At 43.1% G+C, this 15017-nt stretch overlaps 1 protein-coding gene across 1 annotated transcript in view; it reads right to left on the bottom strand.

The window, feature by feature from the left end:
* Window positions 1-2115: 2115 nt before the first annotated feature.
* Window positions 2116-15017, bottom strand: part of LOC106591811 (mucin-2) — a 36407-nt gene continuing 23505 nt past the window's right edge. Inside the window, exons 28-46 of the mRNA XM_045706200.1 lie at window positions 13460-14633; window positions 11355-12014; window positions 11001-11175; window positions 10547-10794; window positions 9962-10145; window positions 9272-9485; window positions 8475-8650; window positions 7370-7439; window positions 7088-7188; window positions 6922-6953; window positions 6473-6650; window positions 6097-6201; window positions 5824-5864; window positions 4884-5006; window positions 4391-4495; window positions 3834-3962; window positions 3174-3213; window positions 2834-2957; window positions 2116-2531 (exon numbers count right to left, since the gene is read on the bottom strand). Of these exons, the coding sequence (XP_045562156.1) occupies window positions 2321-2531; window positions 2834-2957; window positions 3174-3213; window positions 3834-3962; window positions 4391-4495; window positions 4884-5006; window positions 5824-5864; window positions 6097-6201; window positions 6473-6650; window positions 6922-6953; window positions 7088-7188; window positions 7370-7439; window positions 8475-8650; window positions 9272-9485; window positions 9962-10145; window positions 10547-10794; window positions 11001-11175; window positions 11355-12014; window positions 13460-14633 (4090 nt within the window). The 3' untranslated portion in view covers window positions 2116-2320. The remainder of the gene's footprint in view (window positions 2532-2833; window positions 2958-3173; window positions 3214-3833; window positions 3963-4390; window positions 4496-4883; window positions 5007-5823; window positions 5865-6096; window positions 6202-6472; window positions 6651-6921; window positions 6954-7087; window positions 7189-7369; window positions 7440-8474; window positions 8651-9271; window positions 9486-9961; window positions 10146-10546; window positions 10795-11000; window positions 11176-11354; window positions 12015-13459; window positions 14634-15017) is intronic.

Genomic DNA, 15017 nt, shown 5'->3' with positions numbered 1-15017 from the left:
ATTGGTGTCCTTTAGTAGTGGTTTCTTTGCAGCAATTCGACGACGAAGGCCTGATTCACGCAGTCTCCTCTGAACAGTTGATGTGGAGATGTGTCTGTTACTTGAACTCTGTGAAGCATTTATTTGGGCTGCAATTTTTGAGGCTGGAAACTCTAATTAACGTATCCCAGAGGCAACTCTGGGTCTTCCTTTCCTGTGGCGGTCCTCATGAGAGCCAGTTTCATCATTGCACTTGATGGTTTTTGTGACTGCACTTGAAGATACCTTCAAAGTTCTTGAAATTTTCCGAATTGGCTGACCTTCATGTCTCAAAGAAATGTTGGACTGCCATTTCGCTTTGCTTATTTGAGCTGTTCTTGACATAATATGGGACTTAGTCTTTCACAAAATTGGGCTATCTTCTGTGTACCACCCCTACCTTGTCAAAACACAATTGATTGGCTCAAACGCATTAAGAAGGAAAGAAATTCCACAAATTGACTTTTAACAAGGCACACCTGTTAATTGAACACATTCCAGGTGACTACCTCATGAAGCTGGTTGAGAGAATGCCAAGAGTGTGTGCCAAGAGTGTGCCAAGATGTCATCAATACAAACGGTGGCTACTTTGAAGAATCTCAAATCTCAAATATATTTTGATTTGTTTAACACTTTTTTCGTTACTACATGATTCCATATGATATTTCATAGTTGAAAATAGTAAAAAAATAAAGAAAAACCCTTGAATGAGAAGGTGTTTCAGAACATTTGACTGGTACTGTACATCAAACGGTGTCAAATTTGTAAGTTGAAAACACTATGTTAAAAGCACTGTTTGTATGTATGGGGGTCCCTAACATTGCCAAAATACTTAATGGGCTTGTCAACAGTAACTAGGGATGGTGTGTTTCTTTGGAACAATCAGGTCCATATTAGCATTGTTTCCACACTCACATTGTGAAGGTGTTGCAGGATCCCTCACAGTACGCCCCAAAAACAAGCCGGGAACTAGACAAAAACATCCAGGGGACCATGACTGAACGTTCTAAAATTGTCCCTGGGGATATCTCCGGAACAAACCGGGAACTAGACATAACCGTGACACTGTCCTTTATGTGATGATATCGTGATGTTAATTTTTGTTTGCACGGTGAACCCTAACCTCATGTAAACATAGTACTACTTTAGTGCTGTATGATAAAACATGAAACAACAACTATATATTTCTGTATTATAATGTCAGGGATGACTCTCTAACTGCCATCCACCAAAGCTCTAAAGCCTTGTTTACACTGCAGGTCTTAATGCTCAGATCAGTTTTGTTTTTCAAATCTGTTTAGGAATACTGACTGTCCAAACAGTTACAAGTGACCAAATCACCTTTATGTGTGTATTCAGACAGCAGTCATTTGCTGACATGGCTATGCTAGTTGTCTTAGTAATGTGTGAGCAGTGGTGTAGGCTGATTGGTGGTGGCGCTCATGCTTCCTATCACTCAGAAGTTAAGTAGCAAGCTAAGGTGACAATAATGCCTGCCATGGACATTTCCTAGTTGTTTAGAATGTTCAGAATCATAGTGGAAGAACACGTTTAAAGCCTCAAAGGACAAGATTATCCAACTTTCAAAACAAGTCGGTTTTTGCGAGCCACAGCAGTCAACTAGCTAGCTACGTAGCCACAGCAGTCAACTAGCTAGCTAGGTAGCTGTTTAGCTAGCCACAGCAGTCAACTAGCTAGCTAGGTAGTTGTTTAGCTTTCTAGCATATTCACTCATTTGTTTGTACCAAACGTTCTTGTTAAACTGTCATCATAGAAGCTAGCAAGCAAAATGCCAAATAACAGTCTAAAAACCACCTGAGGTCAAATTGAGCAAGATTTGACCGTTCCGACACAAGTCGCATGACCTACCAAGGTGGTTTGAAATGTGGCTGGAAATATCTGCTTCCATGTGCTTTTTGACTGTTCAAACTGTTGGAAAATATACAGATTCTAATCGGATATGCAACATTTTTTGGAGGAGAATCACTTCAAACTGCCAGCGTGAAGAAGGCTAAAGAGGGTACACAGCTTAATAAAACAAAGCTTTCCAAAACGAGGTGCATGCACTTCTACAATAAAACAAACAACAGACATAACTATTTGAAGGTTGCATTTTAATAAGATAAGTAAGCACAAGTTTCTACATTTCTTCGTTTTAAATATCATTTAATCTACATGTTATATATAAACCAAGCGATTAGATAAATAACAGCCATGTGAAGCAGGGTAGCAGGGGGTTCCTTAGTAAGCAGCGAGTGGATTGGTGCTGGACTAGTCCCATCTGGATTAGTACGGATCCCATTTACACCAGCGTGTTGCTGCGTGTCTTGCGGGCAGGCACCCTAATGGCTTTGTGGCAGTCGCTGTGTCTGCAGCTACATTCCTCCACGTGTAGGTAGGTGTAGGGCACCACATCTCCATTCAGACACTGTAGGTCCACCGTACGGTTACTGGACCGGGACTCCTGGCAACACGCACACGAGTGGTCCAGAGACGCAGCCATCGCAGAGTACCTTGAGGACGGGAGTGAAAAAAAAGAGAGGTGTTCACAGAGATTAAGAGATCATCTACTCCCCAAGAGACAAAGGCACCTCAAAAAATGACATGTTTCACAAAACACAAATACATATGGGGGTTTGTCCCAGAGACAGATTAAACCTAGTCCTGGAATAAGAACCATGTTCAATGGAGATTCATTTAAAATGATTTTCAGTCCATCACTCTGCTTAAACTGGATACTGGAAACACCCCCATGGTGTTGTGGCTGTTATGAGGCTCCACTTGGTTGTGATATTAGCATTGTTTCCACACTCACTTGGTGAAGGTGTTGCAGGATCCCTCACAGTACGGCATCTCCACCTCCTCAATAGACTGGCAGCTCATGTGGTTGATGAAACTCTTCATGGATCCTTTCTTACAGGCCTTGTCCTTCTCCACACCTGGTATTGGAGGGAGACACAACATTAAACATGATCTGTCTGGAAAGACCATGAAAAAGAGCTGCACCTGTTTGAGTTCACTGACTACAAGGTGGCTCTCCTTCTCAATCATTATCAATTATGAATATCAGTGGTTTTATGATGCATGAATCTGATCACATTCCAATCCTAATATGAAATTGTTAACAGCTTTGAATATTTCATTTTCATACTTACAAATTCTACAGCAGCCGTTTGCAGCGGTCTGAATTGAACCCTGTGGTGAAAAAAAGTTTCAATGTTTTCTTTACATAATACATTTCATATTAGGATAAGTGAAGAAATGTTTCTGTCAAATGAAAACTGGTATAGTGTGTGTACTGTACTGTCGATCTGATGAAAATGATTGTGGATCGAAACATTGTCAATAAGGTTGGTAATCGAGAGCATTTGCAGTGAGCAGGCGTTTCTGTTCTGGTTATGTTGAGTACTGGATTGTACTCACAGGCTGGCCTTTCTGTTCTGGTTATGTTGTGTACTGTACTCACAGGCTGGCCTTTCTGTTCTTGTTGTGTTGAGTACTGGACTGTACTCACAGGCTGGCCTTCCTGTTCTTGTTATGTTGTGTACTGCACTCACAGGCTGGCCTTCCTGTTCTTGTTATGTTGTGTACTGTACTCACAGGCTGGCCTTTCTGTTCTTGTTATGTTGTGTACTGTACTCACAGGCTGGCCTTTCTGTTCTTGTTATGTTGTGTCCTGTACTCACAGGCTGGCCTTCCTGTTCTTGTTATGTTGTGTACTGTACTCACAGGCCGGCCTTTCTGTTCTTGTTATGTTGTGTACTGTACTCACAGGCTGGCCTTTCTGTTCTTGTTATGTTGTGTACTGTACTCACAGGCTGGCAGTTGGCCTCCTGGAAGGGTGGGCAATGGATGTTGGAGCTCTGGGTCAGATAACTATCACCATTTTTCACACAGCTGTACTGCTGGCACTTATCACCAGGAGCTGACCATGTATCTCCATGCTGGGCACACACACACACACACACACACACACACACACACACACACACACACACACACACACACACACACACACACACACACACACACACACACACACACACACGTTTGACATTAAATGTTTGTCATTTAGCAGACGCTCTTATCCAAAACGTTTTACATTAGTGCATTTGTCTTAAGATAGCTAAGTGAGACAACAACATATAACACTCGTAGGGGGTGGGGCGGACTGGGATTTATTTAACAAGCTCTTTAAAGATGTAGGGTGTCAGAGGTTTTAGGAAGATGGGCAGGCACTCCGCTGTCCTCATATTATGGGGAAGCTTGTTCCACACACACACACCCACAAACAATATAGACATTTATCAGAGAACTACTTACTACTTCTTAGTTAATCTGTGATAATTAAACTGACAGAAACGATACCTACCTTCAACAACTGCTTGGTCCCATTGATCTGGAGGACACAGTGGGTCTGAACACATTTACCACAGCAGTCATCTGAAGAATAGCCTGGCTCCTGGTACTCATATCCCTGCAGGAGAAGAGGAACACATGAGTGACTTGCTACAACACCTAAAAATAATGATAACGATAATAATAATACATGGTATTAAAGTGTGAATACAACCGATTGCCTTCCCAGTAGACTCAATAGAAGAGAATAACTCAAGAACAGATGTCTCACCGCCCGGATGGCTCACCACCAATTGAGAATTATTTTTAAATCAAGGACTAGGCTTAATCTGTCGGCAGTTCTGAATCAGACAAGGTTTACTTACTTACTTAATCTGGGTCTAGGAAACCAGCCGATTAAAGTATAAAAACTTGTTGACTGAATAAATTTATGCTACTCAATTGTATTTCATCTTTTGGTAAATATTTGAAATTTGAGCAGACACGGCAGCTATACCAGTTCTTACCTTTTCACAATCTTCGTCACATTGCATGAATCCACAGTCAATTTGGTAATGACCAGACTTGGGGTCCACTTTGTTGGTGCAGGTGCACTCCTGGCACTCTGATCCTGGTACTTTAGAATTAGGCTAGAAGAACAAGTAAGTCATCATATTTTACACATTACTTCAGGGGAACCAGACAAGGATACCCACTGGCTCTAACACAGGGGAACCAGGATACCCACTGTCTCTAACACAGGGGAACCAGGTTACCCACTGTCTCTAACACAGGGGAACCAGGATACCTACTGTCTCTAACACAGGGGAACCAGGTTACCCACTGTCTCTAACACAGGGGAACCAGGATACCCACTGTCTCTGACACAGGGAAACCAGGATACCCACTGTCTCTAACACAGGGGAACCAGGATTCCCACTGTCTCTGACACAGGGGAGCCAGGATACCCACTGTCTCTAACACAGGGGAACCAGGATACCCACTGTCTCTGACACAGGGGAACAGGATACCCACTGTCTCTAACACAGGGGAACCAGGATACCCACTGTCTCTAACACAGGGGAACCAGGATACCCACTGTCTCTGACGCAGGGGGAATAGGATACCCACTGTCTCTAACACAGGGGAACCAGGATACCCACTGTCTCTGACACAGGGAAACCAGGATACCCACTTTCTCTAACACAGGGGGACAAATATATCCACTGTCTGTAGCACATGGAAACCAGGATACCCACTCGTTCCGACAAAGGGGAACAAGGATATCCACTCTCTCTGACACATTGGAACAAGGAAACCCACTCTTTCCGACACTATTTGACATGAACCCTTATAGAATATGAGATTTAATGTACATGTACTGCAATATATTAAAACAAGTATATCTAGAGTGTTTATTTATGTAATGAACATTTCAGATGAGAGAGCAGAATAGTTTGTCATTACCAGGTATTCAATGCCTTTGTGAAGACAAACTCTTTTAGGCTCTGGAAGAGACAAGAGACACAAACAACCAATTGAGAGAGAGACACAGACAACCAATCCATGGGACTGTCTAAAATAACTGGTATTATCTCAGCCATACAAACACAGCAATACAAGATAGTCTAGATATAGGTAAAGAGACCATACCACATGTAGATAGTCTAGATAGTCTAGATATAGGTAAAGTGACCATACCACATGTAGATAGTCTAGATATAGGTAAAGAGACCATACCACATGTGTGCTCTGGACAGCATTTTCCCTCAGGGACTGAAACCACTGGCACGAACCCAATAGGACAGTTCATGTTGGTAGGTGGGCAAGTGCTGCTGTCACAACCTAGGAGGGGAAACAATAACAGAGTATGGACATCATAATATGAGCTGATTCATGTCTTCACTATGTGGGTGTTTTCAACACGACTGAGCTGAGCCCAGCTGTACGGCACTGGCCTGGTTACACATCCACCATAGTTCCTGGGACCGTGCTGGAAAGAACAATGTGAAAAGAACATATCCAAGCCAGCACAGTACGGTTCAGGTCGGCACAATACTGTTGAAATAGATCTGATTATAATATGTAAGGTAAAAAAGTGTTGGGAGATCCTTACGGCAGACGAGGCTGGAGCAGCATGGATCCGATGGATCGGTTTGGTTGACATATACAAAGCCTGGCCCAGTGCATATCTCTACTGGTGGTTTGGAGCAGACCTTGGGTTTACAGGTCACAGTCTTGGTGGACTCCAAACAAACGCAATCCTGGCACTTGTACTCAAACCTCTCGTTGAACTGTGATGAGATACAACAAGAAAGGAGTGTGATTCTATCAATGGGTTTGGTCAAATGTAGTGCACTAAATAGGGCATAGGGGGCTAAATATAGGGCATAGAGGGGGCCATTTTGGTTTCAGATAATGTGGTTAATGCTGTGTGGACGCTGTAAGTAGGTCCTCATAGAAACCTCTGGCATCATCCATGACAGAGCCAGTGAACTAGATAACAGGCTATATTAATTAGTAAAATAAAATAACGATGAATCAAAACCAAAAGGCCTAACTTACCTCTCGCGGAACACCTTCAGGGTCAATGCATCCTTCAAAAACACAAACACGACAATTTAGTAGAACTTTCATAGACCTGAAACATCCTTGAAAAGGCTAAGTCCTATCCATCTTCCCTGTATCATCCACATGAAATGGACCAATGGCCGTAACTGGGAACACTCACCACACTTATCAACACAGATCCCTGAGTCCTTGTTGAAGAGTTTCATCCCATCAGGACAGAAGCAGCCTTCTGTGGTGAAGTTCATCCTAGACTCGTCTGGACTGTACAACACAACATTACAGTAACAACTCCTATTTCCTATCTACAGCAACTCTATCTTTAACTGTAGGTAGGTCTTTTCTCTCTGTCTTATTTGACAGTCATAACGTTGTCTACCTCAGTTAACATAAAACATGAAAGCAAGGATTATTTTGCACTACCACTCTCTAAATAGAAACCTACTTATCATCACAGGTTGGCTGTTCGGCAGGACCGCAGGGCTTGTAGACTTTGTCAGCTGGGCAGTCGCTGGCTGTTGAAGAAAGATACAACTCAGTCTATAGTGACACCCGAACCCCCTGTCTCAGTCTCCAGTATATATACTGCAATAGTCTATGTGCCAGGGGGATAGGGTCAGTCTGTCCTATCTGGTATAACTATCCTGTCTCCTCTGGTGTCCTGTGTTATCTTAAGTGTGCTACTAATTCTTCTCTCTCTCTCTCTCTACCTTCACAGAGGACCTGAGCCCAAGCACTGACGACTCCTGGCTGTGCCTGTCCCCAGTCAACCTGGTCGCAATGCTGATCCAATTTCTGCTGTTGTGACTGCAGCTATGGAACCCTGTCCTGTTCACCGGATGTGCTTGTCCCGGACCTGCTGTTTCGACCCTCTCTCTCTCTCTCTCTCTCTCTCTCTCTCTCTCTCTCTCTCTCTCTACCGAACCTGCTGTTGAACGATCTGGCCATAATGGCCATGTACTCTTATAATCTCCACCCAGCACAACCAGAAGAGGACTGGCCACCCCTCAGATTCTGGTTTCTCTCTAGGTTTCTTCCTAGGATCCTGCCTTTCTAGGGAGTTTTTCAAAGCCACTGTTGCTTCTACATCTGAATCGCCTGCTGTTTGGGGTTTTAGGCTGGGTTTCTGTATTAGCACTTTGTGACAACTGCTGATGTAAAAAGTGTTATCACCATTGAAAAATGTTCTGACTAATTATTTACAATCACTTGATTGTTGGACTGAAGCCCCATACTATATTACACATTACAAAGGGGAACCAGACAAGGATGTCCACTATCTCCATAATTTATCACCTCAAATACAAAAATGCACTAATCTAATATTTACAAATAGAAACCCCCTCCTCTATTGTGTGGTCATCTATAACACATACTAAGTTGTGTTAGTATAGTATTGTTCCTGGTCTCATCAACACAGTTCCTGGTTCCTGGTCATCTACACAGTATTTCTTATCTCTTCAATGGTGGACTTATTTATCTATCCTTATTAGGTGAGTTCTATTTAACATGGTGAGTCTGGATTTTTACAACGACTACAGTAAGCCTACCACATAGGGCGGTGTGGTTTCTCCAGTAGATGCATACTCCAAACTGGGCACAGGCAGCAGCGTATGTCTGCAGACTGGTGCACTCCACCGCTGGGTTGGACACGTGGCAGCTGTCATAGACACAGCCCTTGAAGAAGTTGTCAGGTGAGACAAATGGATGACAGGCTGCAAAAATGCTGTGGATTGAAAACCAGAGATGAAGGTATATGAGAAACAGACCTTCCAAATACACTGTAAGAATCATATATGTTTCTGTCATACACAAAACCACACTTCTGTGTATAGTTTAGGGGTAAAGAGCTATATTTGTGCATGTGAGATTTTAGTCTGTGATAAGTTAGATTGTTGATTGTTACAACAGGACTTCTAACTTTACTCAAACTCCTGACAGACTGTTTAATGGAGTAGCTGGCCACTCCTGACAGACTGTTCAATGGAGTAGCTGGCCACTCCTGACAGACTGTTCAATGAAGTAGCTGGCCACTCCTGACAGACTGTTTAATGGAGTAGCTGGCCACTCCTGACAGACTGTTTAATGGAGTATCTGGCCACTCCTGACAGACTGTTCAATGAAGTAGCTGGCCACTCCTGACAGACTGTTTAATGGAGTAGATGATTACATTCCCACACATTCCAGGCATTTGGGTAATTTACATGTGATCACCCTAAGCAGGACATTTTATTAGAGAACTTGTACAGTGCTTTTAGGAAGGTTGACCTTTCCTTCAGGAGATCACAGTTCTTTAGGAATGTTTACCTTTCCTTCAGGAGATCACAGTGCCTTTAGGAATGTTTACCTGTCCTTTAGGAGATCACAGACAGAGGAGTCTGGCTTGCATGGCTTCTGTGTGGGTTCAGGGAGAGGAGAGTTGGTGGGGATTCCAGGTGGCACATGGCAGTCAGGCTGGTAAAGGTCCTTGGCTGGCCAGTAGTCTGCCATCACAGCACAGTTCTCCACCAGCTGACCTCCAGGCAACATGCAGTCATCAGCCTGGTTGTTGCTACATGTTCCTGAAAGAGATGCATACAGTTCAGGTTCAAGTCGTTTATTTTGCCATTTGCAGCTATTAAAAGTAATACATACACTTGAAATCTTTGTTGGAGCTTTCTCACATTTAGTACAGCACATACAGTAAAAATATCAGACACAGACATCAGACAGGAAAGCCCAAACCATTGTTTGCTAGCCTGGTCCCTGATCAGTTTGTGTTGTCTTGCCAAACCCTGTGGTTCGATATCTGACAACAACCATAGGCTTTTGGTAAAAAAATAACCCAAACAGATCTGGGACCAGGCTAGTTGTTCACCTCCAACCTTGGATAAATGATTTCCATCAATTCAAAGACCGCTCCATTAGGCTTTCTCACACCTTGCTCAGAATACCAAGTGACCGTTCTCTGTTTAAGTTAAGTGATTCACAATAATCTCTCAGCTCTGCACACGATACATAGTTTGAGGACAACAAATGAATGAAACTAAGTCCTTACCACAATGACCCTGTGTATTGTTGCCAAAGTGTTGCCAAGGAAGGTTGACGCTGAAGCCAGTGACACCAAAGGTAACTACCACCTGGAGTTGTGCTATCTCCAAGACCATGTTGATACCAGAGTTCATCACCTTCACACCGTGCCGTGTGAAGGGTAGTCTCAGGGAAACTCCATCAATAAGAGCCTGAAAGACAGATGGCAGGGAGAGAGGGATGAAAGAGAGACGGACAGATGGGGGGATAGAAAAGGATAGGAAAAAGGGATGGAAGAGAGAGAGAGATCAATCCATCTTCAGGATCTCTTAAAGAAAGGCAAGGTGACTTACTAATATCATGACATTACAGGTTGAATTAAGTTGATCGAGAACATCAAACTCATATTTTGTATCAATGAAAGCTGCGGATGTTGAGAACTAATGCACAATTCAGTTCAGAGAATGAAATAATGGAAAATAATTGTCTTTCGTTTTCAAATTTTCAAAGAAATCATTTTTCAGTCCTTCAGGCCCCAAATCCAGCCATTCAACGTATATATGGTTTTAATTGCTTATATTGATTTCTGAGCCAGTTTATCCACCGAAGTTACCTCCAACTGAGCAGCTCCAATGAGGTTGTGATTCTTCAGTGTTATAACTGTTGAGCGGTAGGACACGATGATGGCTCGAGGACAAGACACATCCTCGGTGGGATCACAGTTTACATTGTCGATGTAGATCTTAAAGTGGTGACGTGGCCACATCTCCTCCATCAGCACATAGGTACAGTTCCCTTGGAAGCTGTAGAAGAGCCCGTCGAAGGTGATATAATGGGGGTCTCCCCAACCCTCACAGACGCCTGTCATGAAAATATACACTGTTATAAAGCAGACAGACATTACGATCCTCTGTCAATTTTTTTTTTAATGAAGTAATATTTATATTGAGTATTATTCCAAATGTTAGTGATAAGGACGGGTATGTTATTAGTTACAGAAACTGAACATGGCCATCTACCTTCCTGACCAGGTCAGAGGAGAAGAAGAAGAAGCTTTCACAACTCACAATCACACACGTAGTGTTGGCAGCAGTAGAACTCATCCCACTGTAGCACTGGTTTCTTGCCATTAGTACATGTGATTGGCTCAGGCTCTGGGCATTCATATGGAATTATCTCAATGGTGTTGTTTTCAATACATCTGGCCAAAGTGCAGTTGCAGATCCAGAAAGTCTCATTTTGCTGATGTTTCGAGAGAAAGAAAATTACATGTCATCAGAGATCTTTCACAATACACACAGGAATCAATTGCTAAGTCTCTGATAGGACTTTTCCACCTCATTGACATCAAATGTTGGCTATGTGTTATCGAAGTAAAGGAAGCCCAGTTGATTATGTGATGGTTATATTGAGGTACTTACCACTTTGTCCCACTCAGGACAAGTGATTGGTGGTGGGGTTGGTGTCCCAGTTGTGGTTGGTATTGAACTGACTACACTTCCTGTAATTGGAGGTGTCGGAACAGTTATTGGAGGACCAGTGACAACCGATTCATGGGTTGTTGGTGATATGGATGTCATTGGAGTTGTGGCTTCAGTTGTAGTAGGTGGTTTAGGTGTTGTTGTAGGAGCTTTAGTGGTTGTGGTGTCTGTGACAGGGGTGGTTGTGGTTGGTTTTTCAGTTGTCCTGGGGGTTGTGGTTGATTCTTCTGTTGTCGTTGGGGTTGTGGTTGATTCTTCAGATGTCCTGGGGGTTGTGGTTGATCCTTCTGTTGTCGTTGGGGTTGTGGTTAGAGTTATGGCTTCTGTTGTAGTTGGTGGTTTAGGTGTGGTTGTTGTTGGTGGTATTGGTGTGGTAGTTGTTGGTGGTATTGGTGTGGTTGTTGTTGGTTTTGTTGTTGTTGGTGGTATTGGTGTTGTTGTTGTTGGTGTTGGTGTTGTTGGTGTTGTTGTTGTTATTGGTGTGGTAGTTGTTGGTGGTATTGGTGTTGTTGTTGTTGGTTTTGTTGTTGTTGGTGGTATTGGTGTGGTTGTTGTTGTTGGTGGTACTGGTGTTGTTGTTGTTGTTGTTGGTGGTGGTGGTGGTGGTGTTGGTGTTGGTGTTGTTGTTGGTATTGGTGTTGTTGTTGGTGTTGTTATTGGTGTTGTTGTTGTTGGTGGTACTGGTGTTGTTGTTGTTGGTGGTGGTGGTGGTGTTGGTGTTGTTGTTGGTATTGGTGTTGTCGTTGTTGGTGTTGTTGTTGTTGGTGGTGGTGGTGTTGGTGTTGTTGTCGGTGGAATTGTTGTTGTTGTTGTTGTTGTTGTTGTTGGTGGTATTGGTGTTGGTGTTGTTGGCATTGGTGTGGTTGTTGTTGTTGTTGGTGGTATTTTTGTTGTTGTTGGTGGAATTGGTGTCGTTGTTGTTGGTGGTATTGGTGTTGTTGTTGTTGGAATTGGTGTGGTTGTTGATGGTGGTGTTGGTGTGGTTGTTGTTGTCATTGGTGTTGTTGTTGGTGGTGGTGTTGGCTTTGGTGTTGTTGTAGTTGTTGGTGGTATTGGTGTTGTAGTTGTTGGTGGTGTTGGTGTTGTAGTTGTTGGTGGTATTGGTGTGGTTGTTGTTGTTGGTATTGGTGTTGTTGTTGTTGGTGGTATTGGGGTGGTAGTTGTTGGTGGTATTGGGGTGGTAGTTGTTGGTGGTATTGAGGTGGTAGTTGTTGGTGGTAATGGTGTTGTTGTTGGTGGTACTGGTGTTGTTGTTGTTGGTGGTGGTGGTGGTGTTGGTGTTGTTGTTGGTATTGGTGTTGTCGTTGTTGGTGTTGTTGTTGTTGGTGGTGGTGGTGTTGGTGTTGTTGTCGGTGGAATTGTTGTTGTTGTTGTTGTTGTTGTTGTTGGTGGTATTGGTGTTGGTGTTGTTGGCATTGGTGTGGTTGTTGTTGTTGTTGGTGGAATTGGTGTCGTTGTTGTTGGTGGTATTGGTGTTGTTGTTGTTGGAATTGGTGTGGTTGTTGATGGTGGTGTTGGTGTGGTTGTTGTTGTCATTGGTGTTGTTGTTGGTGGTGGTGTTGGCTTTGGTGTTGTTGTAGTTGTTGGTGGTATTGGTGTTGTAGTTGTTGGTGGTGTTGGTGTTGTAGGTGTTGGTGTTGTTGTTGTTGTTGGTATTGGTGTTGTTGTTGTTGGTGGTATTGGGGTGGTAGTTGTTGGTGGTATTGAGGTGGTAGTTGTTGGTGGTAATGGTGTTGTTGTTGGTGTTGTTGTTGTTGGTGGTGGTATTGGTGTCGTTGTTGTTGTTGTTGGTGGTATTGGTGTGGTTGTTGGTGGTATTGGTGTTGTTGTTGTTGGTGGTAATGGTGTTGTTGTTGGTGTGGTTGTTGTTGGTGGTAATGGTGTTGTTGTTGTTGTTGGTGGTATTGGTGTTGTTGTTGTTGTTGGTATTGGTGTTGTTGTTGGTGGTATTGGTGTGGTTGTTGTTGTTGGTATTGGTGTTGTTGTTGTTGTTGTTGGTATTGGTGTGGTTGTTGTTGGTGGTATCGGTGTTGTTGTTGTTGTGTATTGGTGTGGTTGTTGTTGGTGGTATTGGTGTCGTTGTTGTTGGGTATTGGTGTGGTTGTTGTTGGTGGTATTGGTGTCGTTGTTGTTGTTGGTATTGGTGTGGTTGTTGTTGGTATTGGTGTAGTTGTTGTTGTTGGTATTGGTGTTGTTGTTGGTGGTAATGGTGTTGTTGTTGGTGGTTTTGAGGTGGTAGATGTTGGTGGTAATGGTGTGGTTGTTGGTGGTGGTGTTGTTGTTGGTTTTGGTGATGTTGTTGATAAACATTCAACACAACAGAGGACTCTAATCTTATAGTTCTTGCACTTATATGGTCTCTGAGTCTGTTTATTTTCTTCACATATTAAACCGAAGTCAACATCGCACTCCACAACTTGTCCTGTCGAAGCTACATAGTCCTCTAAGCTCGTATCAGGGTAGTCTGTAGCTACACATTCAATATCCTGTGGATCTTCACACACTTCTTTTCCACTCTGTGTGATATTCCAATACGTTTCCCAGTCACTCTTGTCTTTATCATCATCTTCATCATACCATTCTGACCACTCACAGGTAGGAATACAAGGAGTAGTTGTTGGCTCTGTTGTCTGGGGGGTAGTTGTTGGTGGTATTGGTGTTGTAGTTGTTGGTGGTATTGGTGTTGTTGGTGTTGGTGTTGTTGGTGGTATTGGTGTTGTTGGTGTTGTTGTTGTTGTTGTTGTTGTTATTGGTGTGGTTGTTGTTGGTGGTATTGGTGTTGTTGTTGTTGTTGTTGTTGTTATTGGTGTGGTTGTTGGTGGTGGTATTGGTGTTGTTGTTGTTGGTGGTATTGGTGTTGTAGTTGTTGGTGGTATTGGTGTTGTAGTTGTTGGTGGTATTGGTGTTGTTGTTGTTGGTGGTATTGGTGTGGTTGTTGTTGGTGGTATTGGTGTTGTAGTTGTTGGTGGTATTGGTGTTGTAGTTGTTGGTGTTGTTGTTGTTGTTGTTGTTGGTATTGGTGTTGTTGTTGTTGGTGGTATTGGTGTTGTTGTTGTTGTTGTTATTGGTGTGGTTGTTGGTGGTGGTATTGGTGTGGTTGTTGTTGGTGGTATTGGTGTTGTAGTTGTTGGTGGTATTGGTGTTGTAGTTGTTGGTGGTATTGGTGTTGTTGTTGTTGGTGGTATTGGTGTGGTTGTTGTTGGTGGTATTGGTGTTGTAGTTGTTGGTGGTATTGGTGTTGTAGGTGTTGGTGTTGTTGTTGTTGTTGGTATTGGTGTGGTTGTTGTTGGCATTGGTGTTGTTGTTGGTGGTGGTGGTATTGGTGTTCTTGTTGGTGGTGTTGGTGTGGTTGTTGTTGGTTGTGTTGTTGTTGTTGGTGTTGGTGTTGTTGTTGTCGGTGGTGTGGTGGTTGTTGTTGTTGTTGGTGGTATTGGTGTGGTGGTTGTTGTTGGTTGTATTGGTGTTGTTGTTGGTGGTGTTGTTGTTGTTGTTGGTATTGGTGTGGTTGTTGTTGTTGGTATTGGTGTGGTTGTTGTTGTTTGAAATGGTGTTGTTGTTGGTGGTGGTATTGGTGTTGTTGTTGTTGTTGGTGGTATTGGTGTT

The sequence above is a fragment of the Salmo salar genome, chromosome ssa23 (genome assembly GCF_905237065.1).
Source record: "Salmo salar chromosome ssa23, Ssal_v3.1, whole genome shotgun sequence".
Taxonomy (NCBI): Eukaryota; Metazoa; Chordata; class Actinopteri; order Salmoniformes; family Salmonidae; genus Salmo; species Salmo salar.
This window is presented reverse-complemented; position numbering and strand designations above follow the sequence as displayed.